Below are 24,118 nucleotides of genomic sequence, written 5' to 3'. Positions count from 1 at the left end.
CTATAATATAAATGATCTGTATTGGATTTTTTTTTCTTTTTAATTTTCAAAAATATAAATAATTTGGTCTTATTATATAATATATTCTAGTGGATGTCGGGAAATTATGTGTAAGAAACGTCTTATCCAACCCCATGTTAATTGTGCCAGCCTGAAACCAAAAATAAAAATATCCATAAAATCACACAAATATATTAACACAAAGAAAAATAAAAAGAAGTCTCATTACATATATATTTTTTCATTTTTGTTTGTAATAGTATAAGTTCATAGAGAGAGAGAGAGAGAGAGTGACCCATCTCCATTACTGTTTCTATCTCTCTCTTCTCTCTTCTCTCTTCTCTCTACACACAAAAGTAGAAAGACGAAGAAGAAGAAAGAAAGAACGGGTTTGTAGTTGGTGGTTGCGTTTCTTTCTCGTTTTTAAAAAACAATTCATCTTTTCTTTTTCAGTTACCTTCTTCTCTTTAATAATCTCTCTCTATCTACGCACGCACGAACAGAATCTCAAGCTCTTCTCCTTCTCCTATTTGTTTTCCCCCGATTGAATCTGATTCTGAGATCTTTTTGATTGATCTGTATCCTTGTGAGTCTCCTTTCAGCTCGAATTGCGAATTTTCGCTGTTTGATATATAAAGTTTGATTCTTTTTCTCTAGTTCAATTATTGATTTTTCTTCTTCTTTTGATTGGTTGCAGACGAAGAAGAAACAGAGAAAGGAAGGGTTTTCATGATTCTCGTGTTTTGAGTCTCTTTCCCAAGCACTGTTTTTTTTTTAATATTGATTCTCATGTATAAATAAAACATACACTTCTCTCTTTGTTTTCCCCTCTTCTTCTTCTTCTTCTTCCTGTGTGTGTGTGTGTGGTGGCAATAGAAACAATCTACGTAGATCTGTTCCTTTTTCTCTCCATGGAAACTTTTGGGTTTAAATTAGTTTACAATTAAAATATTTTGAAAGACTCAAAAGGGTCAGACCCAGAAGTCTCACCTTTGCCTTTTTCTTGGTCAGCTTTGAAAGGCTTGATTTTTTTTTCTTTTTAATTCTGTTTTATCTGTTCATTCAATTTTGGCGATTTGGGTTTAAGAATCACTAGGGTCTATGTATGTCCTGGCACTTGTGATCATTCGTCAGTCTTCTTGCAGAAAGTAACTGGAACTAAAACTGAGGTTTGTTCTTGCAGACTGAATCATCTTTTGCTCTTTGTGCTGATCATTGGGGATCTAACAAAAAGGGTTTTTGTCTTCTTACAGAGATCTCTTTGCATAGTTTGAATCATCATCATTGCTCTTTGCGGGGAGAACCGTGATCTAAAGCTTCAATCTTTCTCACTGGAGGACCGTAGGGGTGATTGTACCATTGTTGGTCTGGATTGCCTTCTTAATATAATCAGGGCCCTTAGAATGGGGTCCTGTTTATCTGCAGAGAGCAGGAGCCCTGGACCGGGTTCTCCTTGCTCTCCTGGGTTTAGTGTGAGGAAAAGGAAGAACTCCAAGAAGCGACCTGGTTCTAGGAACTCTTCCTTTGATTACAGGAGAGAAGAACCCTTGCATCAAGTTCCAGGACGAATGTTCTTGAATGGATCAAGTGAGGTTGCTTGTATCTTCACTCAACAAGGCAAGAAAGGGCCTAACCAAGATGCCATGGTTGTTTGGGAGGTTTGTTAGATCCAAAGTTCCTCCCTTCCTTTTGTTTTTTCTATTTATGTTTTTCATAGTTTTTCTCTAACCAGTAATTGCTTTAGAATCTTTACTTCTCCCTCAAAGAGTTCACCAGATTGAAGTCTATGTACAATCACCAGATTTTCTTGGCTCTAATACCCATCTATGCAAATGATTCTGATTGTTTCCTCTTTTTTGCGCCCAGAATTTTGGTTCGAGGACAGATACAATCTTCTGTGGAGTGTTTGATGGACATGGCCCATATGGTCATATGGTTGCAAAGAGAGTCAGAGACAATCTCCCTCTCAAATTAAGTGCCTATTGGGAAGCAAAAGTACCAGTTGAAGGTGTTCAAAAGGCCATCACTACCGACACCGTTAATAATGCAACCAACATTAACAATCCTGAAGATGCTGCTGCTGCTGCTGCTGCTTTTGTATCTGCTGAAGAAGAACCTAGGACATCTGCTGACATGGAGAAGGAGGAGAACAAGGACTCCCATCCGGAATTGTTTCAAACTCTGAAAGAGTCGTTTCTTAAGGCTTTTAAAGTTATGGATAGAGAACTGAAATTCCATGGAAGTGTTGACTGTTTCTGCAGTGGGACAACAGCTGTAACTTTGATCAAGCAGGTATTGTCTCGGTTTGGTATGCTTTAAGTTTAATCTTATTCACTGTTTCATGATCTTTATTATGTATTCTCTGCAATATTGCAGGGTCAGTATCTCGTTGTTGGAAATATTGGAGACTCTAGAGCCGTAATGGGTACAAGAGACAGTGACAATGCTCTTGTTGCTGTTCAACTAACTGTGGATCTTAAGCCAAATCTCCCAGGTTGGATGATCGTTCCTTATCTGAATGTATGCTGTTGTCCTGTGGATGTTTGATGGATCCGATAGTTACTTCTATTGGTTTCTTTTGCCCTCGTTTAATTTTGCAGCTGAGGCAGAGAGAATAAGAAAATGTCGTGGACGTGTGTTTGCTCTTAGAGATGAACCTGAAGTTTGTAGAGTTTGGCTGCCAAACTGTGACTCTCCTGGCCTTGCAATGGCACGTGCTTTTGGAGACTTTTGCCTTAAAGATTTTGGCCTAATCTCTGTGCCTGATGTATCTTTCCGTCGATTAACTGACAAAGATGAGTTTATAGTGCTGGCTACAGATGGGGTAATTTCACTCTCTCTTAGATGCATTTCTTTTCTGTTTGCAATTTTGCTTCTAATGTTATGTTTGTGTGATAGATTTGGGATGTTCTCACAAATGAAGATGTAGTGGCGATTGTAGCTTCAGCTCCATCGCGCTCCGCTGCAGCAAGAGCTTTAGTCGAGTCTGCGGTTAGAGCTTGGAGATACAAATACCCGACTTCCAAAGTCGATGACTGTGCCGCTGTTTGCTTGTATCTAGACGCCAACAACACAAACACCATATCTACATCGTCTTCCATCTCCAAACTGGAAGATGAAGAAGAAGACGAAGAACTAAATGCCACAATTGAGAATGATGATGCATCAGGACCAAGTGGTCTAGGCCGTTCGGGTACTGTCAGGACAGGGAAAGAGATTGCTCTTGACGAAAGTGAAGCTGAAAAGCTGATAAAAGAAGAGGATAACTTGGATACAGAACCTGGAACAGAGTACTCTGCACTAGAAGGTGTTGCAAGAGTTAATACTCTTTTAAACTTACCAAGATTTGTGCCTGGAAAGTGAAAAGAGAAGGAAGAGCTGAAGTGAAGAAGTTGAGAGGTGATATATCATATGAAATAAATCACCCAAGAGAAGGTACTGTGTCTTTTTGTTCTTTTCTTTTTTTTTTCCTTTTCAACTTTCTACATTGATCTCTATTCTTTCTTTTTGAGTCATAATTCATTGGTTTTGGAACATAAATTTTTGTCAATTTTGTCTTTGTTTTTGTCTTTCGATGTTTATGCTGTTTTTTGGTCTTTGTCAGTAAAGAAGAGTGAAAAACATCACATGTAATAATGGCTTTGTGTCTGTGATTCTGTGAAACAAACCCCTCAGGCTTAATTTTGTCAGTCTGTTGGGAATTTTCCTGTTCTTTGTCTTTTCAAAAAGCTCCAATTCCAACTACAGATTTGTGTCAACCTCTTCCTCTTTCTCTCTCTCAAAAACAAAAAAACAAATGATGGCAATTTTTTCAACAAATGGGATTTCAGATCCTTTAATGATAACAAACTTTGTTCCAAGAGGGGTTTAATCTACTATAAAGCCATGTTACAGAAGAAAGCGATTAAGAGAGAAACAAGTGTAAGAAGTTTTGTAATAGCTAAAGAAGACGACCATGAGAGGTTGTGTGCACCAACTGTGTAGATTGCTCCACTTGCTTCATCCTTTACTTGTATTCCTCCTGAGCCTGTGTGATTCAGTATTCATTACAGTCAAAACATGTACAGCTTCAAATCACGTAGCATTTGTGGCACAAAGACAAAGACACAAAGACAAAGATAGGATTTTTAATGCTTACAGTTGTGATTGGTCCATCCAATGACTTGGTTTTCAATATCGTAGACAACTAACTTGTTAGATAGGGCCATGTCTGCGCAGCAATACAAATCAAGAATCAAATGTTTTTTTCTTTTTCTTTTTTCTTCAGTAATTCAAGGATGAATGTCATTTCAGAAAGAGATATGTACCTCCAAGAATTGTTAATGATTCTCCTCCTTTAGTCTGCAATCCACCGTTTTGCCAGCCAAAGCACCATGTGTCTTCCTATAGTCAGTTTTTATGTCAGAACAAGAAAACAAGAACATGAACAAGGTAAAGAGTCGGAAAAGGAACAAAACTTACTCGAATTTGGAATAGATATTCCTGAGGATGAACGGCCAATGAAGCAGACTTGTCGAACTGGAAAGTGACAGTTGGGAACTTATCTAATCTGTGAATTTGACAGTTAAATTTCGAGGGTCAAAACATCAAACATCATATACCTGATGTATATAAATCAGTCATTCCATCAAATCCAGCTAAGCCCAACTACATTTCCATTCCAAGGGAAAAAAACAAATACATTTCCAGCAAATGACAGACAGTACCATTTCAAACAATAGTGAACTCTAAACACCGAGAATAACTAAGCGATGAGTCAGATTCTTACTTGTCTATATAATGGAAACAAGTAAACGACTCTTGAAATGTATGCAAAGTAAGCTCCGGATGTGAAGCCAAAATCTGACGAAAGCCAAGGGGAAAAAAAACAAAGTGTCAAGAATTTTACAGAAAAAGACAGAAAGAAATTCACAAGTAACATACATAGTCTTGACCTCTTTCATGAACGGATTAAAAACAGCATCAGGAAGATACACCAGAGTTGTACCACTATCAATAATAACTCCTTTGTCATCGCCGGAATCAAACGCATCCGAAGAAAGTTCTAAAACTGAATTACCAACTTCTATTGCATTGAGGTTGACACTATAGTGAGCTCTGTAAAAGAGTTACAAACAATGTAATAAATTCAAAACCTATTGAAAGGAGCAGCTTAAAGAAAAGGCATTCACTTACGATTTTGAGAGCATAGGTGTAGTTTTAACTTTCGGTGACACGACTTCTCCAATGGCGAATATACCGCCTCCATTGTTATTATCCAAACAATGTGCAAAAGACCTTTTGACCTTCCTTTGTGAAGCTAGCTGAGAAATAAACGACGAATTTGACTGTCCAAATCCCATTATCCCATCAACTGCAGCTTGGGATTCACCAAGTTGACCAGACTGTTTAGACCCACATCTGTACAAGACCAACATATATCGTTTAAAACTTGGCACAGTGCTTTAAGAGATTTGCAAGACTCGTAGAAGAAGAAAGCTGTTTGTCCTTAAACTAACCCGAAGATAATAGTTCCGTTGGTGGAACCGGTTTGACGATTTCCAGTAACTAGATCCAAATGTACAACATCTCTCACCAAGTATCCATTAGTAGAGCTCCCATCTCCATACATAATAACATATTGACAAGCAGAACCTGACTGACACTCAGATCTTTGGTTAACGTAAGAGCAAAAGGTGTCATCGCAGGAAATAGATTTTGCGGTGGACGAAGCATCCTCATCATAAGGTGTCAGCTCAACCTGAAAGATAATGAAAATATGAAATTGAAAACATTGTGTTTTTTTTGTTTGTTTGTTTGGAGGGATAAAACAGAGATGGTATACCAAATCACTTTTCCTAGGACATCTGATGCAACCAGCACAATTCACCCATAAGATATCACTTCCTGTATCAACTTGGACATGATAGTCTCTTGATGGAGTTCCGAGTCCGATTTTAGCGAAGTATAAACTGAGATTAAAAAACACCAAACAGCAAGAACAAGAATCAACATTTTACCATATCAGACACAAGAAGAAGATCATTTCATAGTCGAAAAACATTTGTGAGTCAGGAACCAATCAAGGAGTTGAGAATCTCAATAGATTCAAAATCAATTAAAAAGCTAAAAAAGTGTGTTTTTTTTTTTGCTTCTTCTTGAGATTCCACATTTATACAAGACAATAAAAAAGAATCCGACTTTTCTGTAAATCCCAAATTATAGGTTTGTCTCTTTTACAAAGAGGAAAACAAAATTGCCAAAAGTAGAGGTTGTGGTAAATGGCGATTCGAACCCAATAGACTCAGGCTGGCTATCGCCGCCGAGAGGAAGATCGATGGCGGAGAGGAGTCTAGAGTGACGGTGGACGTCGTGAGCTTTGAGAGCTCCAAGATCTTTTTCTCTTTTGCCGGCGAACTTGCTTCTAACTTCAAATACCAAATTCTCGGGAATCGTCGACGCCGCCGATAACTGCGGCTCAATCAGCAATGCTACAACCGCTACCGACAGCAAAACAGCCGACAAGAAGCACTGTGTCCGCCTGCTGAGATCCATTACCGGAGATATATCCCTAACTTATTAGTTGAGAAACTAAAAAAAAAAAAACCGAAAAAAGTGAAAGAGAAAAAATGTATCTTTGGCGGTGGAGTAAGGTTTAGGACAACGAGAAGAAGAAGAAGAAGAAAGAAAAATTGGTTGGTACTTTCCAAATAGTATTAAAAACGAGTAATTAAATATTTAATCAACGTATTGAAAATTAACTTTAAGACCGAACTAAATAAACTAAGTACAATTATTATTGTAAGAGATTCCTAAAATTAGTAGTAAATAAGATTCGAGATTGTGATTAACTACTTAAAGAAGGAAACTGAAATAACTGCTAGCTTTACCACTTTGGCGGCAATTTGTTTCTGCAAGTTATTTATTTTCTTCACTTGTCTATAAATTTAAAAAAATTCACATTTTACTATATGTTCCGTAATTATGATTTTTCCTTATTTTTAACATTGTGAATAGGCTCTTTTTGTTTGTTTTGTAACTTTATGAGAGTTTTGCTTTTAAAATCAAAACTATTAATTTGGTCAATGAACAATCATGCAATGCTGTTGGGTATTTTCTTCTAAAACAGTTAATGTATATATATATATATATATGGAAAATAAAAAGAAATCCCATATGTGTTGTCTCATAAGGGACCGAAACGTAATTTCAAAAGGAAAAACATAAATATCAAACGTAATTCCTCAAAGAATTCTACACCGCCCGTTCATCTATCACGAAACTAAGTAATTCCCGTAAGTACCCCCCAGTATCCTTTTTCATCCGAAGGAATTCGGAGGATAGTACCGTCTTTTATGTTATTGTATCCTCACACACACACACACACTCTCTGAGATCATTCAACTATTCGAAAATTTTAGCTTCATCTCTCTGTTTGAATTGCTGCCCCAAAAAATGCCTCTATCGCTCCGTCTCGCTCCCTCTCCGACGGCTTTAGCTCCGGGGACCGGCGGATTCGGTCCATCGAGGAAACAGTGCCGGATCCCTTACTCCGGCGTGGCGGCGACGAGGATTGGTCTGTGCTCATTGGATAATGGGAAACGAGGAGATTCCTCTGTTGTGGTGAGGTGTAGCTTAGAAACGGTGAATGTTAGTGTTGGGCAAGTTACGGAGGTCGATAAGGACACCTTCTGGCCCATCGTTAATGCCGCCGGTGAAAAGATTGTCGTACTCGACATGTACACTCAATGGTATGTACGAACTCAATTGATTTTTTGCGATGTTGAATCATTGAAAGAGCCCCTTTGTCTTATCTTTATTTATCTTCAATTGGATGAAAACTTCAAACATCTATTGTTTTCCCTCGGATTTTCATTGCAAAATGATGTGGTTTATTTAGATGCCTTAGTGAATATATTGGTTTTTGAAGAGTTACGAGTTTGAAGTCCATTCTACATTATGCTGCAGGTGTGGTCCATGTAAAGTGATTGCTCCTAAATACAAAGCTCTATCAGAGAAGTACGATGACGTTGTGTTTCTAAAGCTTGACTGCAATCCTGATAACCGGGTTTGTCTTCTCCTCTTTTACCTCTCCCTTTTGTTTTTTATGCTATACTAGTATCTTCAGATCATTCCCAACTAGGGTAATGGATTTTTTTGTTGTTGTTGTTGCTTAATTAGCCATTCAAACTCTTTATTGGTGCAGCCGTTGGCAAAGGAGCTAGGTATAAGAGTGGTTCCAACTTTCAAGATATTGAAGGACAACAAGGTCGTCAAGGAAGTGACCGGTGCCAAATATGATGATCTGGTTGCAGCCATTGAAACAGCCAGGTCGTCTGCTGCTTCCGGATGAACTCATCTCTATCATCATCTATTTTTACCATAATTGGTTGGTTGTACGTAATGTAAAATCTTGTGTTATCCCTATAGGTCAGCAAATGATTATGTGTAAATGTTTCAAGAAATATGATCAAGCAAAAGGTTATGTTTATCTATCATATATATATATTTAGATTTCAGTTGATTTCGGTCTGAAGGATTTCTAGGCAATTCGGAAACTTTGGATATGCTTTGGAAGAGTCGGTGCGTGCATCGTGTTATTGACACACACTCAAAAACAAAGTTCACGACGTAGCTTTAGTGATATTTTGACAGTAAAGCTATTGAAAAGACGAGAGAAAAAAAATGGTAACATGGGAATGGGAGACAGCATATAACATACCCAATAAGTTTGTTTTTACACACAGTACATAGTAAACAAGTCGGCTGAACGGAAAGGGGATGTTTCTACATAAAATGGAACTTAGAACGAAACCTGTATTCCCAACAAAGCCATTAGCTGTGACACAAACTCTGGGTGTCCAGGCCACGCTGCGCCAGTTACCAGATTCCCGTCAGTGAAGCACCTGTGGATTGGATCTGGTTCTAGCCAAGTTCCTCCTCCAAGTACCACGTTCAGTTTCACCGCTGGATAAGCAGTGCATTTCCTTCCCTGCACCAGCCAGTAATCAGGTCACATTAAGCAAAATTCCTCAAAGAACTGGTAGAGGGAATAAAAAAGGTGGGCATACTTAAATTAATCGGAGCCATACTGACCTTGAGGACACCAGCAGCAGCTAAGATCTGTTGTCCGTGGCAAATAGATGCAACTGGTTTCTCAGAATTCATGAACTCTTTAACTATATTAAGGACATGTTCGTTCAAGGCCAGATATTCTGGTGCTCTGCCTCCAGGAATGACGAGAGCATCATAACTCGAGGAAACTAGGCCATCAAAGTTAGTAGTTAAAGCAAACGTGTGGCCTGGTTTCTCACTGTAAGTTTGGTCACCCTCAAAGTCATGGATTGCAGTTGGGCAACGATCACCAGCCTTCTTCTCTGGACAAACCGCATCAACTTGACATCCTAAAGCTTGAAGGGACTGAAAAGGGACTTTGACTTCGTAGTCTTCCATATAATCCTGCAAAGTTCGAAAATAACCAGCACTATGATGTGTAAGAGACCCACGTGCGTAGTTTCATTTACCAACAAAACGTTTTCTGGATCAGGGAAATCAACGATCTTGATATGAAGTACCATCTAAGCAAAACTAACAAAAAACATGGCTATTAATAGATTGATGCAAAAAGATATGTTAAGGTTGCTTACCCCACAAAGAAACAAGATTCTTTTATTTGCTCCAGTTATTTGACCGCCCAGAGCCTTGACAAAAAGCTGGATAAATTCAGGATGGCCCTCATATGTAGCTGCTGTAATCAAACTACCATCAACAACACAAACATCTGGCGTTCCTGGTTCGACCCACTTGGCGCCTGCAGCAATAAGAGCAGGTCCAACAGTAGCATAAGCTGTGCACTTTCGACCATTAACCGTGTCTGCAGCTGCCAATATCAACTGCCCATGACAAATTGAAGCAACGGGCTTGCCAGATTTTGAGAACTCTTTAACCAACTCAACAACAGATGGAGTCAAGGCCAGGTATTCTGGAGCACGTCCTCCTGGTATAACCAAGCCATCATACTTGCTAAGGTCAACTTCATCAAAGTTTGCATTGAGCGTGAAATTGTGACCTCTTGACTCAGAATAGGTCTGAAGATGTTGTAAGAAATACATCAGAGAAGTTTTTGAAAGCGCACAGCTTAAAGAGACTTGTCTACAAGTAAACTAGAGTTCCTTCTCCTTTGAATTGAAATCATCCAATTTCGAAGCTCAAATGAAATGAAGCATTCAATCATATAAATTTAGCTTCAGTGAATTGTATATCAATAGATCACGCGGCTACACATGGAGATCGAGAGAGAGAAAGGGAGAAAGAAACCTGGTGGCCACAGAAATCGTGAACGGCGGTGGGGCAAGAGTCACCAGCTTTCTTTCCGGGGCAGACGGTGTGGACAGAGACTCCGAAAGCTTGTAAAGCTTGGAATGGTACCATCACCTGAGAGAAGAAGCCACATACATAAGTAACCAGCTGAAGCTGATTTATAAGAACAACGAAGTATTAGGATGAATAAGAAGATGACCTCGTAGTCTTCCATGTAGTCACCGCACAAGATCAAGACAGTTCTCGAGTTCGCCATTTCTCAGCAACGGCGATGGAGAGAGAGAGAGAGAGAGAGAGAGAGAGATTTTGTTTGAATTTGGAGAGATAATGATTCTGACCAGAGCGATCCGGTAACGGCGACATTTGGGGAGCACATGACATGTGGTCTCATTTACGCACGTATGCGACGAAATTTAAATAAAAAATATGTAAAAGAATTAAAAAAACCGTGAACGGCAGGATTCGAACCTGCGCGGGCAAAGCCCACATGATTTCTAGTCATGCCCGATAACCACTCCGGCACGTCCACTTGTCTGTACATCCTTTTCACTTTAACCCATATATATCACCTTTAGAAAAGACTTTCAACAAGCATACGAGAACTAAGACAAGTATGAAAGAACGCTGCCAGCTAAGTGATCTAAGAAGAAGTAACCCAGATCAATCGAAAAGTCACAATACTACAAACACTGATTAACTTAATGAGTGATTGATTACTGAGATATAAGAAAAAGAGTATCTCTAGTCCAATACTTGAATCTTATACAAAGCCATTGCCGATCTTTCTAAGTTCTTTAACTGTTCTCTAAATCACATTGCCGATATGAACAACTGAATTCTCGCCTGTCCTCGTTCCTTCTCTTCTGGTCCATCAAGATCTCCAATGTTGTCGTGATATTCCTGTCAAGGGTTTATGTTAGCAATTGCAGCAACCACAAAAGATAACATATGGGTCAAGGAGAGTTTACATTACAAATTTATGTCTCACAATCCTTAACACTTAAGTCTTATGGTTTCAGTGAATCAAATTGTTCAAATGTTTAATCCATATCAAGTCAAGTCAAGTCACTAATTAATTGGTGCCTAGACTACTTTTTAGGCGAGGGAAGAGAAAGAAAACCTGCAGGATCTGCTTGACATCGGTTTTACTAAGCTTCTGTTGCTTCAGTAGCAGTTCGATCCGCGCTCTCATTCCAGAATGCCTACATCAAGTATTGATAACAAATTAGTACATTGGAAGCGAAAGCTCAGAAACGTATCTTTCTGGTGGGGTGCTCTTAAGAGTGGGACTTACTCAGAACACCAAATATGTCCCAGAATAACAGCAACAAGCTGCAATTTCAGAGAAAACGATTACTCAAGATTAATAATCACTAAAAACAGAAGATAAAAGCAAGTATAAAGGCCTGTATATGTAATGTAGCATATGTACACATATGATGCACTTTTGCCATTTCCCAAACGGACATGAAGCTATATAAATTATACTTAGTCGAACCTGAAGACTGTAGAGGCCTGATTCTAGCTTCCGATTATATTTCTCATCCTCATCCAACTGAAAGGTAAAACAGTGAAATCAGTTCATAAAAAGATTCAAGCTCCGAATGAAAACATCAAAATGATGTAGTGAAAATTACCTCAAGGTCATCAAGCTCAAGCTGGTCTAACCTCTCGGCCTCTGATCTAACCCTATCAGAGTATCTGCCAAGTACAAATAATTAATGAGAGTGGAAACACAACTCTGAGGTTACTGCGTTTCACCACAGCTTTCACCACTACACTCATAAAGAAACCTTGGCTTTAAAATAAAATGCTTTAAAAGGTATATTATTACAGAGGAAACAGAACAGTTCTTTTACCTCATATACAGTTCCATGAGCCGGTCAATCTTCTCAAATTCATTCTCCACAAATTTACTTAACAAACGATCCCTCCTATTACCCCTTAGAATCCCAGCTGAAAGATACAGTCAACAGCCAAGAAAACCAAGAATTAACATCACGAACATGCAAGGAAAATACTTTACTTTTTCACATAAACATGTGACTTCCCTTCTTACCAAATAATGACGCAATCAGTGAAATAACTCGCTCCTCAAGCTCCTCTTTATACCGCTCCCTTTTGATCCTCTTGTTTAGTGGAATCTAAACATTCAAAGAACTAAAAAAAAATCAATATGCAAGTATGCCTCAGAATCGTCTCTCTCTCACGTTACTTTGATCTACGCAAGCATTTTCTAACAAAAGATACAGAATTCAATACCCAATAAGCCACTAGAGAGTCTATGAAAGGGATTGAAAAACTTGCCTTACCCATGAAAGCAGCAAATGCTGTTTTCAGTCCCATAACATCCACAAATCTCTCACATGCTGGTGGATAATTGGTCATGGCGAAGTCTAAAGCTCGAATTGCAGACCCGTAAGCATATTTCTTCTGCTTCATGATAATAATCATCAGCTCAACACCTTCCGCATTCACAAACCTCTCCTTGTTCTCCAATGGCATCAAGAGGCAACACAAACAATCGAATAGATTCTCTAACATCTCTTCCTCGTCAGGAGTTTTGGGATCCTTGGACTTATACATCGCCACACCTTCAAGCACAGCGTCTACACCATTCATCTGCCCTAGCCGTTTCTGATTCGCCGTGCTGTTTTGCAGCAGAATTGCAAGAATCTCAGACGCGTACTGCTTGATTCCTTCGAATTCCCTCACCTTAATCTTCGTCAGAAGCCACCGCAATAGTTTCGTCCGTTCACACACCAATTCAGCTACAGCCGGCTTTACTTCCACCAAATTCTCAATCACCGTCAATGTTGCGTATATAGCCGTCGCTTCGTCTGGGTCTGCCTCAGACAAACGACTCATATTCTGAACCAAGAGCTCGAGCACATTGTTTTCAACTAGCGCATCGATTAAGACACGCGCCGGCTCATCGTTATCCTCCAAGGCATCTTCGTCCGTCAGATCTTGCAGAAGCTGAACAACATCGTTGGCGATATCGGAGTTATCATGCGAGAGGAGATTCACAATCGAAGGAACCGTATTAGAAGCAACAAGGTCCGGGTAAAGCTCCGGAGCTCCAGCGAGAACCTTGAGCTTCTGAAGATCGTCGTGTAGGTCAACCTCCGAGTCAGCGAACTTTTCTGGATTCTCAGCATACTTGAGACGAGCAGCTATGTTGTCCCTAAGACGCCGCTCGAAGGAGAGGACAAGCTTTTTTAGGGTTTTAATATCAAGAGCTTCTACTGCATTGTGCGAAGACTTCTCAAGTGCTTCAAGGAGAGAAAGATCTACGCTGCTAGCTTCGTAACCATCAGAGCCTCGATACGCCGGCGGCGGCGAACCATGACCGGCGTCGATTGCTTTCCGTTTTCTGGTCTGATTCGAGACTTCCATGGCTATACTCTTTCCGTCTCAGACTAAGAATTTGATTTAGTAGAGGTGACGAGTTTGGACTTTAACTTGGGCTTTTATTTTGATGAAGACTATTCATTAGAGGCCCATTTACTAAAGGTGTTCCGAAAGAAGAGAGATATTGTATTTAATATTTATTTTTATTTTTAAAAACTTTTTTTATTTTTGTTGGGTCAAAAACAAATTCTCTCGTTCAATTCATGGCTTTTTGGAACTTGAAAAAAAAAGGAAAAGTTAAAGAACTTTATCCAAGGAGAAGATGGAAAACCCTACACACTAAGCAAAATCAGATCTTTTTTCTCTTCTCTTAATCTCTCTGACGGAGGGGGTAATCTCTAATTTGTGGTTCTCCGTTCGTCGGCGGGAGATTTTGATAAGAGGGAGAAGGGAAGATGGGATTTCTCTCCAATAAAATCTCCAGAGACGAAGTGAAACCAGGCGATCACATCTATTCATGGCGTCAGGCCTATGTTTACGCTCATCACGGTTCGATCTCACTTTATCTCTCTTTTACAGAGAGATACATATACATTCTACATTCATGGTTGATGCTAGATGATTCAGTCTCCAATTGTAATTGTCCCAATTCGATTATTTTTTGCAACTGTTGAGATTTTGCGGAAATTTCGAATTTGGGGAAGAGATTATTTATGATTCTTTTGTTTTGATCCAAATAAGTAGAAAACTTGTATGATATGATTTTAATAGCTATACAAGGCTAGATTGTGATCCTTGGTCGTTGTAAGAGAATGTGGTTGAATATTTGACTGCAACCTCGATGCTAGCTATTCAAGTTTTGTTTTAGACTCCATGAGGCTCTCTATTCTCATTGCTCTTTCTTGATCTTCACCATGTCTATATCAAATACTCATTCCACGTTGTAGGTTCTAATGGCCTGAATTTGACAATGGGATTACTGATATCTTTCTGGCATTGTTTTCTTTGTTATGTAATCTATCATGCTAACTTATATATGTGTATGGTTTGCAGGAATCTATGTAGGTGATGGACAAGTCAACCATTTCACTCGTGGGGATGGTCAAGAGACTGGAACTGGGACTTTCTTGGACAAGATCATTGTTAGTTCATCCCATAATCATGGAGACAGCCCATGTCCTAATTGTGGAGATCGATCCAATCTTGGTGGTGTCATCTCTTCTTGCCTTGAATGTTTCCTTGCCGGAGGTGATCTCTATGTCTTTGAATACAGTGTCTCCCCTGCTATTTTTCTTGCCAAACCTCGAGGCGGCATTTGCACTATAGCATCTTCAGATCCTCCAGAAGAAGCCATTTACCGTGCAAATTTTCTCCTGCGAAATGGTTTTGGTGTGTACAATGTTTTCAAGAACAACTGTGAAGACTTTGCAATCTATTGCAAAACTGGTTTGCTAGTGGCAAACACCGACGTGGGAAGGAGCGGTCAAGCCGCTTCGATTGTTGCAGCTGCCAGTGTTCTTCTTTCTTCGCCACTCAGGTTTGTAGCAGGTTTTGGTGGTCTGGCTGTGGCTGGCTATGGCATGTACTGTGCCAGTCGCCTGGTTTCAGATATAGGCATGCGATGGGATGTGAGCAAGGTGCCTGTGGAGAGACTAGTTGCTGATAAGTCAGAGATGGAAGCTAAACCGGAAGATATGAAGACCACTTAATTCTAAACTGCTCACACCTGTATAACCATACTGGCTCCGTTTGGGGAAGTATGATTTATCTCTGATTGTAAATGTTGTGGAGGAAGTAAGAGAATCTGCTTCTGCTGTATCGAATTGTGCAACTTTCTCTATCATGTGATTGTGAAACACTGAAACTTGATATCTGGTCAACTCTGAACTATGATGATTCACTTTATTATATACAACGTAATATTGAACATAATGATGCTTCGATACTTCTTTCACCTTCATAACAAGTTTTAAAAAGCAGTACAAACAGAGAGTGTCTCAGTCGTTCCCTTCCGGAAAGTTCACCAAGTATATGGCAACCAAGGTGACTGCTGCTCCGACTAGTTGCAATGAGGAGAAAGTCTCATCGAGGTACAGATACCTGGACATATCAGAAAACAAACAAAATTACTACAGAAACTTGTGATCAGAATCATAGATTTATCGTTTGCTGATTTTGGTCTTACCCAAAGATTGAGGCAAACATTGGTGTCAAGAAGGTGAGTGAGCTGAGTTTAGTTAGGCTTCCTGCAAAAAAAAAAGACATCATATAAGCATCAGAGATCTCAAACCCAAAGCAGCGAAAGACTTTCGAAAAGGCAGTGAAATAGAACCTTTAGTAGCACTGTAGAAATAAACACCGTAGCTAACTGCGCTGCCAAAAATGGATGTGTAAAGAAGTGCTATGACATCATTTGTGGATAGATCTTGCAGACTGCCGTTAAAAACTGGATCATGGTTTATAACGGAAACTGCCAAAAGAGGAAGGCCACCAATAACCATATGCTGCAGATAAATTTGAAACATGTTAGTTTGGTTAAGTTCTTGTAAGGACTCTACTAGACAAGCCATTGATCAGAAATGAGGAAAATTAAGGTTTGAATGGCCGAGGATGAGTATCATTACCCAACCGGTAGCCATAATTGGATCCGAGTACTTTGAGACCCATCGAACCATCACAGTACCAATAGCCATGCTTTGAGCTGCAAGAAGCATCCACCACTCTCCACTTCCCCACAAGGAAAAGTTATTACCATCTGAAGTAACTGATGGAACCTGTAGCGAATCAAACATATCCTCAAGTTGTAAAAACACTAGTAAAAATGTGAAATAGTAGCTCCGACTTTTCATATAAATACCTCAAGAAGCAAAAGTCCAGCAACGCCGAGAAGCAAACCTCCAGCTCTCACTATTCCAATGGACTCGCCAAATAGGAAAGATGCTAATACAGCTACAGTCAGTGGCTGAGAATCAATTATAACCTGCAGCGTGACAGATTAGCAACCCAAAAGCATTTCCCTATAACCTTCTCAGGCCTTGCAAAATACTAGAGACTAGAGAAAACAAAGGTCTCCAACTTTGGACAAGAGTTGGTCAGAGAGATCGAAAACAACTTACACTTCCTAAGCCAGCAGAAGTTCTCTGTAACCCTTGAGCAAGAAATCCCTGAAGCATTATCATCAACAACATCGTTCAGACAAGAACCTATCGACTTAAATAACTCAAAGAGTTCAGGTCAAGTAAGCAGACCTGGAAACAAGTGGCGTCCACAAGAGCAAAGAGAGCAATAGAGAGCCAAGCATTGATTCCTTTAGGCAAAGGTCTGCCTTTGTAAACTGCAAACGCGACAAGCAACAAACCGGCCGGAATTAACCGAAACGCGGCCACGAAGAACGGACCAGTAATGGGCAACACTTCCTTCATCGCCACCATCGCCGTTCCCCAGAAAAAGAAGGGTGAAATCAGAACCGTCCATTCAAGCAACGATCCTTCCCCGCCGCTCAAGATTCCCGAGCTCCGATTCTCCTCATCTTCTCCGTTATAGACGCATTCCACGTCTGATCCCATTCCGACGCAATCTACAGACGAAGACGACGTTGGTTCAGTCTCCTCCGTGCTTTTATTGCTTGTGGTGCTTCTCCGAACAACGGAGTCTCCATAATTCCGACGTTGAGCGATCGAAACGAGATTATGCTTCGAGTCAAATCTGCTGTGTCGCAAGGATTTAACCCAAGTGTTCGATGGATATTTGTAAGGCCAGCTCGAATTCGTTCGTCCAGTAACAGACAAAGTAGGATTAGGAGAAGCAAAGAAGTAATTAGACGAAGAAGAAGCAGCAGCGATGGCCGACCATGGCCACTCCATTGTTGCTTGTGCTTAGAACAAAAAGAAAGGGATAAAATTTGTATCTTTCCGAGTTAACAGAGAAGTAATGGCCACATGTTTACAGTTTTTAAATTTCTGTCAACAAATATTAAATTTTTGTTTTCATCAGAGATACCAAAGATGGTTATATATATATTTGCATGTATGTATCTACACTTCCCAGTGTGCAGACTACATATATTGATGAAGTCGTTAAGAACAAAAAGAAACGGCAAGATTGTGTTTAGTTCCTACTAGTGATCCAGAAACATGCCACCACCACTCTCAAACGTTCTTCCAAAGGCTTTTTCTTCTGACTCACTTCTGAAATAGTCCTGTGATCATCAAACACACAAAGAAAACTGAAAGCTTAGATCTTTTAGAGAGGACTACCAAGCTTGAGAAATTTACAGAGTAAGATCCCAAAGCAACCATTTTACCTCGAAACCTCAACCTCGAGTGAGAAACCCGTGAATGGAACCAGCCGTTCCACGCTTTCTAGCCTGCACATGACGGTATTCGTGTAAAGAGAATCACAGAATGATCATCTTTGTATTTGATGTTAGATGATAATAATAATAAAGTTGACACCTTTTCAGTATTAAACAAGTCCTCTGCAATGGCTTCCATCTGCTTTCTTTTCTTCTCTTCTTTCATAAAATCTGTCACGTCCCCGCTGTCGTATTCTCTGGCATCACCGAAGCAAACAGTCAAGAAAACATAGGGGAGAAATCATTATGAACTAGCTAACAAGCAAGAGAAAAGACCCGGGATTACTTGTATGGATCCTTCGCAAAAGGTATTAGGCTAGTGAAGCTGTTTCCGCATGTAACATTTCCCTAACAAACAGAAAAGAACAAAACACTCATCATCTCGCAAACACAACATCTGTCCAGAATCCAAAGATTCTATTCTTACCTTTCTGAATCGCTTGAAGTCCACAATTCCTTCCTCTCCTGTAGAATGAATTTTTCTAGTTGATCGCAAGTCCCTAACAATAAGATCTTGAGTGTATATAATCTCCGAGTTCCCAGATTCAGGCTCATCGTTCCGATCCCTTGGGATTGTCACACTACCACCTGAGTTCTTTTCGTCGATGTGGGCTCTATTTTCAGTATCTGCTAATATGTTTACGCTTCTACACTCATCCAAATTCATTGTGTCTTCCAATATCCTAACCGGACTATCCTCTATTACAATAGCAGCAGGCTTCTCTGGTGTTTCTGGCTTTCCGGTAGTATCAATCATATGAACAGACGATGTCGTTTCTTCCTCTTCGGCATCAGAATCCGCTACCACTGTCTCATCCGTAGAGCACGAGGATGAAATTACAACTACAAACAGAATATGTTTCCAAGATCAGTGTTTTGTGATTCATAGTCCCCAGAAAAGCAATTATATCTGGCTCTTTGTACTCACCGGAAGGTGGTATCAGTGAAGTCGAAGATAGATTTCCGGAAAAGACTGCGCATACTAAATCCATCTCGTTCACTCTAGATAACAAACTGAGATTCTTCAAACGGCCAAATTTGTCTCCTGAACTTTTCGGGATGACACATATCATGCGATTAAGTTCTCCAAACTGAGAATCCTGCAGAGTTGATTACGGTTAGGGCTACTACAGAAAGAGCAAGCAAGCAAAATAATATAAAAGCACAAACCTGACTCATGGAGCTTATGTCTGCTAAAGTAACGGTCTCTGCACCACATAATTCAAGTAAAGATGGGAAGCTGCAACCAAATCTATACTGCATACAGAAAAAGGCATGGATAGGTAAATGTATAGTTCATCAATAATTAGCAAGACTAAGATCTACTGAGACCTGTAAATTGAATCTGATTTTTTTTTTTTTGTGACAAGAGATTATACCGTTTCTGTTGGTTCCAAGACAAAGGTATATCCTTCTAGACATTTTTCACGAACGTTTAATTCTAGTACATCCACCAAAGTTTCTTCAACTATCACTGATGGTCTGTACCTGAAATAATATTGATTATTTAGATGTCAGTAGCTCAATTTATTCTAATTTTATTCTATAACCGGAAAACAGTAAACACTACTCACTGACTGTATCCAGGAATTTCGCTGCAGATACTTTTCTCTGCGAGAAGCTAAACAAACCAGTGAAGTTAAAAAACCAATAAACAAATAAGTGGTCACAATGGAATTACCACACATACCTTCACCCAATTGGTCAAAATGATTGGTTTTTTGGCTAAAACAGCATTGACCAGAGCTTCATTCACTTGCATACGTGGCTCAAGAAGCACATGAGTGCACTCCTCACTCAAGGTAGAAGAAATACGAGCACCTGAATATCGACATAGTTTCAGGCAATGTGGGTAATATAAAACTAGATTGACCAATTTTACTCCATGAGGCAGGGGATAACGTTTTTCACTAACCAATTGATGAAACTGCATCTTGTACCGACTGATCCACCTTAAAGGTCTCAGAGGAAGGGCAGAAGTAAAATACAAGCGGAATCAAGGACAACCTGCAATGATTTAATTTCAATAAGGGACGAGTATAAGGCATATTAAAAGAAGTTAGAACCAAAATAAACATCACACTGAAAATCCAGGAATACCTGTAAGTTGCTGAACCTGTACCAAACGTTAAAACATCTCCATCTCTGAGAATTTTCTCCTTATTAGGTAGCTCATGAACTTTCTCTCTTTTTCCCATGTCAGTTTTGATAAAAGTCCCATACTTTGAGCAATCTTTGACACGGATAACAAACGAGGAGGTATCAGAAGATTTGTTCCTCAGAGAGGTTGAAACAGCTGTTGCATCAAAGGTTAACTCTGCGTGGATCCTAGATACCCCCTTATCCTTATTGATAATTATATCACATCCTACAGAGAAAGAAAAACCCATGAGAGCACAGAATACGAGCAAAAAAACCATGAAAGTGTTAGAACATTGAAGAATCTGTAACAGTACCTTTTCGACCAATCTTGTAATTACCCTTTGAAAAGATATAGTACTTATCTTCACCTGAGACACAGAATCAAACCATTTTACAACTACTTAAAGGTTACAAGACTATAAATTTCTTAATAGCAAGATCAAAGCTAACAACAACTCACTTCTCTAGCATAAACCAAGAACAAATTTGGGGTTTTTCTAAACACATTCATCAGAGAAAAGTTGCTATAAAGTAGATAACAACTAAAAACTTTTAAGGGTCACACGAATTTCACTGAAGGAGTAGATTTTAAGAGCATATCATAGTTGAGAACTGCAATTACTGGAGGGAAAAGATTTCTCGTAATGATGAAAAACAAGAATAAAATGAACAGGAAACAAACAAACTCGTGCACAACACCTGAAAGAGGATCGACGGGAAAGAGACCCCAAACCATTGATTCGCTCCTAGAAACTTTTGGTTCCAAAAGGGTTTTGTATTTTCTTCAGAAAGACATGGATGCTCCCACTTAGTGAGAGTTTTGAGGAGACCGGTTTTGTAAACCGAATTTATACCGGTTTTTTCAAAACAAGCGTGAGATTCTTTGGTTTATCTTGTCTTCTCAAATAAGAAAGGCCCAATAATAAAACGTTAGCCCAACAAGAAGTGCGAGTGACAACAAACCTAATATCGGTGAATGTAAGACATTAGCATTGCTTGCTCAAGATGATTACAGGAACTAAAAAGAACAAGGTGGTGGTGTTTCTATTTTCTAAAACAAAAACCAAAATATTGTTTGCTTTTAGTAGATTCATGATTTCTAAAAGACCTAGCTGACAGTTTATTTATACAGAAAGGCTCCCAACAAAATAGGAAAAAAAAAAAAAAAGCTTTATGTTATTTAAACAAAAAGGAAATTACTCCTATCAACAAAAGAAAAAAAAGGAAATTACTATTGAAAAAGGAAATCACTCCAAACAAAATATATATATTAAAAAAAAGTAAGGAAATTTGACTACAGCAGTAATAAAAAAGTTACCGTTACAACAATCATATTATTATATTTGTTTTTCTTACTGCTTAATTTGATGTGAATTGCGTTTGCTGGATTAATTTAATTGGGTTTTATTGATCCCGGTTTTTCTGTATTAACCGATACGAATCGAACCGATACCGGTTGTCAATAGAAACCGGAGACTTTTAGGTTCTATCTTGGTTTCGAATAATCCGAAGCCATTGATACTGTGGAATAAGCGAAGGTCGAAAACAAATTCCATTCCCGGAGCTGCAAACCAGTAAGTAAGCTCTTTCACTTCATCTTCTTCTCGAAGTTTGATTGGTATAAAAGTTTAAGTGTGTTGTAATTTCTCTGAAGTTGGGATTGTTATCTCCAAGTAGTTAGTTAGTTTCTCTGATTCTGTTTCGATGCAATGCTTGGGAATCCTTTATCGATTGGTGTGAAATTTCGGGAATTTTGTTTGAAGTTCCCCGGTTTTGATGATTCACTCGTTACTCGGTTTATGGGGACAATCACATGATACAATGCTCATAAGGTGTTTGTCATATTGCCTCCCCTCTGCATTTTGGGTTTGGAATCAGTTTTGTACGAGGCTTAATCGAAGCGTTTCATTCCAAATCACTGGGAATGTTCAATAATGCAATTAGCCAGGCTAGTTCAGTGGTCTATCGGGTCAACTTGTGCATTTTACTTGCATATGTTTGTTTACAGTTTTAGAGGATAAAGCTCGTCTTTTTCCCCAGCTAATTGGTGTTTCTTTTTAGTTTTGCAGTTTTATTTACCAGATTCGCTATTCAAGAAAGGTTCAAGCATATAAATTTATGGCATATACAACAGGAATGACGCTTGCTTCAAGGAGTATCTTGCCTATTTGTTCCAGGACCTTCTTATCTCCCTTACGTCTGACTTCTTTACTTGTTTTTAATGAGATTTCCTCCTCCACTTTCTTCAGAAGGGTCCAAGTTCCTCACCTTTTCTCCACTTCTACTACTCCTCTCTTCTCCTATGTTAAGTGCTCAGTTCAATCTACTTCGACTCCCCAGACAGAAAACCAAGCTGTTTCTCGCCCTAATGTAGTCGATATACTTGAAGAAAGAGGACTCCTCGAGTCAATCACTAGCGAGAATCTCAGGTCTGCTTGTTCTGACCCTAAAGTAGCTCCTCTGAGGGTCTACTGTGGGTTTGATCCAACGGCTGAGAGTTTACACTTAGGTAATCTACTTGGTATCATTGTGCTTTCTTGGTTCCAAAGATGTGGTCATCAGGCCGTTGGTTTAATTGGTGGTGCCACTGGACGGGTTGGTGACCCATCTGGTAAAAGCCTAGAAAGACCTGAGCTTGACGCCGATACACTGGACAAAAATATTGCGGGGATTAAAAAAATCATTATCAAGATTCTGGGTAGTAATCCGAGCCCCGGTAGCTCTTATATGATTTTGAATAACTATGATTGGTGGAAAGATATGACAATGCTCGACTTTCTGAAGAAAGTCGGTAGGTTTGCTAGGGTTGGTACTATGATGGCAAAGGAGAGTGTGAAGAAGAGATTAGAATCAGAACAAGGTATGAGCTACACCGAGTTCACTTATCAGTTATTGCAAGCCTATGATTTTCTTCACCTGTTCAAGAACGAAGGGATCAATGTTCAGATAGGTGGCAGTGATCAATGGGGGAATATAACAGCTGGAACTGATTTGATCCGGAAGATTCTCCAAACTGAAGAAGGGGCTTACGGGCTAACATTTCCTCTCCTATTGAAAAACGATGGGACGAAATTTGGGAAATCAGAAGATGGAGCAATCTGGCTCTCTCCTTCGATGCTATCACCTTACAAGTTCTATCAGTACTTCTTCTCAGTTCCAGACGTTGATGTGATACGCTTCTTAAAGACTCTAACTTTTCTTAGTTTGGATGAGATAAAGATCTTGGGAGATCAAATGAGCAAACCAGGGTATGTTCCTAATACTGCGCAAATCAAACTCGCTGAAGAAGTAACCCGATTCGTACATGGTGAAGAGGGTTTGAAAGAAGCAATAAAAGCAACAGAAGCTTTAAGACCAGGAGCTGAGACAAAGCTTGATTGGAACTTGATTGAGAGAATATCAGAGGATATACCTTCTTGCTCATTGCCTATTGATCGAGTGTTGGGTTTATCGATTGTGGATCTATCGGTTTCTGCGGGTTTGTTTGAGAGCAAATCTGCTGCGAGGAGAATGTTGAAGCAAGGGGGTTTTTATATGAACAATGAGAGAGTGGATGATGAGAATAGGAGAGTTGAAGAAGAAGATATTGTTGAAGGGAAAGGTCTTGTGCTCTCTGCAGGCAAGAAGAATAAGGTGGTCGTTAGGATTTCCTGATTTTTTTTTTTATAACAAATCTGTATTTTTTTATTATTGTTTTTGTTATAACGAGCATTGGTTGTTATGATGATACTCCAAGGTATTAACAATGATGATATACTTTAGTACGTTTTTGTAGCTTAGCTAGCTGGTCTTAAAAAGTGTGAAAGAAAGCAAGTATTAGTTGTTAAAATAGTGTCCCAATTCAAATAGCACTTTTAGAACAGCTAACAAAAGTTACAGACCAAGGATTAAGCCTTGCAAGTGTAAAGTTCAAAACTTTGAACATGAAGATCGATTTTCTCAACTGAAAATTTGAAACCGAAACCCTGA

The 24,118-nt window shown here is 39.3% G+C and overlaps 9 protein-coding genes and 1 non-coding gene across 13 annotated transcripts; 4 read left to right on the top strand and 6 right to left on the bottom strand.

The window, feature by feature from the left end:
- The first annotated feature begins 315 nt into the window (after positions 1-315).
- LOC17890689 (probable protein phosphatase 2C 33) lies at positions 316-3,711 on the top strand. The gene is made up of 7 exons (XM_006297449.2): positions 316-586; positions 698-1,169; positions 1,254-1,658; positions 1,867-2,292; positions 2,377-2,494; positions 2,601-2,824; positions 2,899-3,711. Exons 3-7 carry the CDS (start codon positions 1,404-1,406, stop codon positions 3,361-3,363), a joined length of 1,488 nt encoding a protein of 495 aa, XP_006297511.1. The 5' UTR covers positions 316-586; positions 698-1,169; positions 1,254-1,403; the 3' UTR covers positions 3,364-3,711.
- Positions 3,712-3,797: 86 nt separating this feature from the next.
- Positions 3,798-6,635, bottom strand: LOC17892007 (aspartic proteinase-like protein 2). Its single transcript, XM_006297453.2, has 10 exons — positions 6,275-6,635; positions 5,825-5,951; positions 5,499-5,740; positions 5,176-5,400; positions 4,935-5,097; positions 4,769-4,842; positions 4,462-4,549; positions 4,308-4,383; positions 4,139-4,210; positions 3,798-4,027 (listed from the first exon to the last, which is right to left on the bottom strand). Exons 1-10 carry the CDS (start codon positions 6,532-6,534, stop codon positions 3,876-3,878), a joined length of 1,479 nt encoding a protein of 492 aa, XP_006297515.1. The 5' UTR covers positions 6,535-6,635; the 3' UTR covers positions 3,798-3,875.
- A 720-nt stretch (positions 6,636-7,355) lies between these two features.
- Positions 7,356-8,503, top strand: LOC17892164 (thioredoxin F1, chloroplastic). The gene is made up of 3 exons (XM_006298486.2): positions 7,356-7,730; positions 7,948-8,047; positions 8,186-8,503. Exons 1-3 carry the CDS (start codon positions 7,435-7,437, stop codon positions 8,330-8,332), a joined length of 543 nt encoding a protein of 180 aa, XP_006298548.2. The 5' UTR covers positions 7,356-7,434; the 3' UTR covers positions 8,333-8,503.
- A 151-nt stretch (positions 8,504-8,654) lies between these two features.
- Positions 8,655-10,650, bottom strand: LOC17893619 (protein DJ-1 homolog D). Its single transcript, XM_006297808.2, has 5 exons — positions 10,499-10,650; positions 10,297-10,413; positions 9,627-10,067; positions 9,076-9,438; positions 8,655-8,971 (listed from the first exon to the last, which is right to left on the bottom strand). The coding sequence occupies exons 1-5, from the start codon at positions 10,553-10,555 to the stop codon at positions 8,783-8,785; spliced, it is 1,167 nt and encodes a 388-aa protein (XP_006297870.1). The 5' UTR covers positions 10,556-10,650; the 3' UTR covers positions 8,655-8,782.
- A 96-nt stretch (positions 10,651-10,746) lies between these two features.
- Positions 10,747-10,828, bottom strand: TRNAS-AGA. The gene has a single exon. It is a non-coding gene; the product is annotated as a tRNA-Ser (tRNA).
- Positions 10,829-10,957: 129 nt separating this feature from the next.
- LOC17893765 (beta-catenin-like protein 1) lies at positions 10,958-13,713 on the bottom strand. The gene is made up of 8 exons (XM_006297343.2): positions 12,607-13,713; positions 12,359-12,443; positions 12,159-12,255; positions 11,937-12,000; positions 11,798-11,854; positions 11,594-11,631; positions 11,420-11,501; positions 10,958-11,199 (listed from the first exon to the last, which is right to left on the bottom strand). The coding sequence occupies exons 1-8, from the start codon at positions 13,696-13,698 to the stop codon at positions 11,110-11,112; spliced, it is 1,605 nt and encodes a 534-aa protein (XP_006297405.1). The 5' UTR covers positions 13,699-13,713; the 3' UTR covers positions 10,958-11,109.
- Positions 13,714-13,941: 228 nt separating this feature from the next.
- Positions 13,942-15,558, top strand: LOC17893133. The gene is made up of 2 exons (XM_006298344.2): positions 13,942-14,202; positions 14,707-15,558. The coding sequence occupies exons 1-2, from the start codon at positions 14,109-14,111 to the stop codon at positions 15,360-15,362; spliced, it is 750 nt and encodes a 249-aa protein (XP_006298406.1). The 5' UTR covers positions 13,942-14,108; the 3' UTR covers positions 15,363-15,558.
- Positions 15,527-17,615, bottom strand: LOC17891524 (WAT1-related protein At3g02690, chloroplastic). The gene is made up of 7 exons (XM_023785432.1): positions 16,902-17,615; positions 16,770-16,817; positions 16,511-16,633; positions 16,278-16,427; positions 15,986-16,157; positions 15,839-15,899; positions 15,527-15,753 (listed from the first exon to the last, which is right to left on the bottom strand). The coding sequence occupies exons 1-7, from the start codon at positions 17,514-17,516 to the stop codon at positions 15,651-15,653; spliced, it is 1,272 nt and encodes a 423-aa protein (XP_023641200.1). The 5' UTR covers positions 17,517-17,615; the 3' UTR covers positions 15,527-15,650.
- Positions 17,616-17,647: 32 nt separating this feature from the next.
- LOC17892839 (nijmegen breakage syndrome 1 protein) lies at positions 17,648-20,927 on the bottom strand. Its single transcript, XM_006299303.2, has 14 exons — positions 20,849-20,927; positions 20,464-20,517; positions 20,108-20,375; positions 19,923-20,014; positions 19,698-19,828; positions 19,582-19,628; positions 19,387-19,495; positions 19,178-19,264; positions 18,936-19,107; positions 18,435-18,850; positions 18,294-18,355; positions 18,108-18,204; positions 17,957-18,019; positions 17,648-17,851 (listed from the first exon to the last, which is right to left on the bottom strand). Exons 1-13 carry the CDS (start codon positions 20,883-20,885, stop codon positions 17,966-17,968), a joined length of 1,626 nt encoding a protein of 541 aa, XP_006299365.1. The 5' UTR covers positions 20,886-20,927; the 3' UTR covers positions 17,648-17,851; positions 17,957-17,965.
- A 730-nt stretch (positions 20,928-21,657) lies between these two features.
- On the top strand, positions 21,658-23,928 carry LOC17890813 (tyrosine--tRNA ligase, chloroplastic/mitochondrial). 4 transcript variants are annotated; one of them, XM_023785741.1, is made up of 2 exons: positions 21,658-21,723; positions 22,211-23,928. In XM_023785741.1, the coding sequence occupies exon 2, from the start codon at positions 22,268-22,270 to the stop codon at positions 23,801-23,803; it is 1,536 nt and encodes a 511-aa protein (XP_023641509.1). In that variant the 5' UTR covers positions 21,658-21,723; positions 22,211-22,267; the 3' UTR covers positions 23,804-23,928. The 4 variants fall into 4 exon arrangements, with proteins under 4 accessions (XP_023641509.1, XP_023641510.1, XP_006297370.2 ...); XM_023785742.1 differs by having other exon boundaries at positions 21,671-21,727; XM_006297308.2 differs by having other exon boundaries at positions 21,679-21,723; positions 22,219-23,928.
- Positions 23,929-24,118: the final 190 nt, after the last annotated feature.

The sequence above is a fragment of the Capsella rubella genome, unplaced genomic scaffold, assembly GCF_000375325.1.
Source record: "Capsella rubella cultivar Monte Gargano unplaced genomic scaffold, Caprub1_0 scaffold_3, whole genome shotgun sequence".
NCBI classification, from domain to species: domain Eukaryota; kingdom Viridiplantae; phylum Streptophyta; class Magnoliopsida; order Brassicales; family Brassicaceae; genus Capsella; species Capsella rubella.
This window is presented reverse-complemented; position numbering and strand designations above follow the sequence as displayed.

Bases quoted from the DNA above. Each gene is read 5' to 3' on its own strand.
- LOC17892007 (XM_006297453.2), bottom strand. From the start codon at position 6,534: ATGGATCTCAGCAGGCGGACACAGTGCTTCTTGTCGGCTGTTTTGCTG. The intron at 5,401-5,498 runs GTTAGTTTAAGG...GGTCTTGTACAG, and splicing joins AACGGAACTATTATCTTCGG to ATGTGGGTCTAAACAGTCTG. The intron at 4,550-4,768 runs GTAAGAATCTGA...TCAAATTCACAG, and splicing joins TGTTTCCATTATATAGACAA to ATTAGATAAGTTCCCAACTG.
- LOC17893133 (XM_006298344.2), top strand. From the start codon at position 14,109: ATGGGATTTCTCTCCAATAAAATCTCCAGAGACGAAGTGAAACCAGGC. The intron at 14,203-14,706 runs GTTCGATCTCAC...TATGGTTTGCAG, and splicing joins CTATGTTTACGCTCATCACG to GAATCTATGTAGGTGATGGA.
- LOC17890813 (XM_023785741.1), top strand. From the start codon at position 22,268: ATGGCATATACAACAGGAATGACGCTTGCTTCAAGGAGTATCTTGCCT.
- LOC17892164 (XM_006298486.2), top strand. From the start codon at position 7,435: ATGCCTCTATCGCTCCGTCTCGCTCCCTCTCCGACGGCTTTAGCTCCG. The intron at 7,731-7,947 runs GTATGTACGAAC...ATTATGCTGCAG, and splicing joins CTCGACATGTACACTCAATG to GTGTGGTCCATGTAAAGTGA. The intron at 8,048-8,185 runs GTTTGTCTTCTC...TTATTGGTGCAG, and splicing joins ACTGCAATCCTGATAACCGG to CCGTTGGCAAAGGAGCTAGG.
- LOC17893619 (XM_006297808.2), bottom strand. From the start codon at position 10,555: ATGGCGAACTCGAGAACTGTCTTGATCTTGTGCGGTGACTACATGGAA. The intron at 10,414-10,498 runs GTCATCTTCTTA...TTCTTCTCTCAG, and splicing joins ACTACATGGAAGACTACGAG to GTGATGGTACCATTCCAAGC. The intron at 9,439-9,626 runs GTAAGCAACCTT...CGAACTTTGCAG, and splicing joins GAATCTTGTTTCTTTGTGGG to GATTATATGGAAGACTACGA.
- LOC17890689 (XM_006297449.2), top strand. From the start codon at position 1,404: ATGGGGTCCTGTTTATCTGCAGAGAGCAGGAGCCCTGGACCGGGTTCT. The intron at 1,659-1,866 runs GTTTGTTAGATC...TTTTGCGCCCAG, and splicing joins ATGCCATGGTTGTTTGGGAG to AATTTTGGTTCGAGGACAGA. The intron at 2,825-2,898 runs GTAATTTCACTC...TTTGTGTGATAG, and splicing joins TAGTGCTGGCTACAGATGGG to ATTTGGGATGTTCTCACAAA.
- LOC17891524 (XM_023785432.1), bottom strand. From the start codon at position 17,516: ATGGAGTGGCCATGGTCGGCCATCGCTGCTGCTTCTTCTTCGTCTAAT. The intron at 16,158-16,277 runs GTAATGATACTC...ATTTATCTGCAG, and splicing joins CAATTATGGCTACCGGTTGG to CATATGGTTATTGGTGGCCT. The intron at 15,900-15,985 runs GTTCTATTTCAC...TTTTTTTTGCAG, and splicing joins TTTCTACAGTGCTACTAAAG to GAAGCCTAACTAAACTCAGC.
- LOC17892839 (XM_006299303.2), bottom strand. From the start codon at position 20,885: ATGGTTTGGGGTCTCTTTCCCGTCGATCCTCTTTCAG. The intron at 19,829-19,922 runs GTTAGTGAAAAA...GTCGATATTCAG, and splicing joins AGATGCAGTTTCATCAATTG to GTGCTCGTATTTCTTCTACC. The intron at 18,356-18,434 runs GTAAGAATAGAA...TCTGTTTGTTAG, and splicing joins ACTTCAAGCGATTCAGAAAG to GGAAATGTTACATGCGGAAA.
- LOC17893765 (XM_006297343.2), bottom strand. From the start codon at position 13,698: ATGGAAGTCTCGAATCAGACCAGAAAACGGAAAGCAATCGACGCCGGT. The intron at 12,001-12,158 runs GTAAAAGAACTG...TGTACTTGGCAG, and splicing joins CTCATGGAACTGTATATGAG to ATACTCTGATAGGGTTAGAT. The intron at 11,855-11,936 runs GTAATTTTCACT...TTTACCTTTCAG, and splicing joins TTGAGCTTGATGACCTTGAG to TTGGATGAGGATGAGAAATA.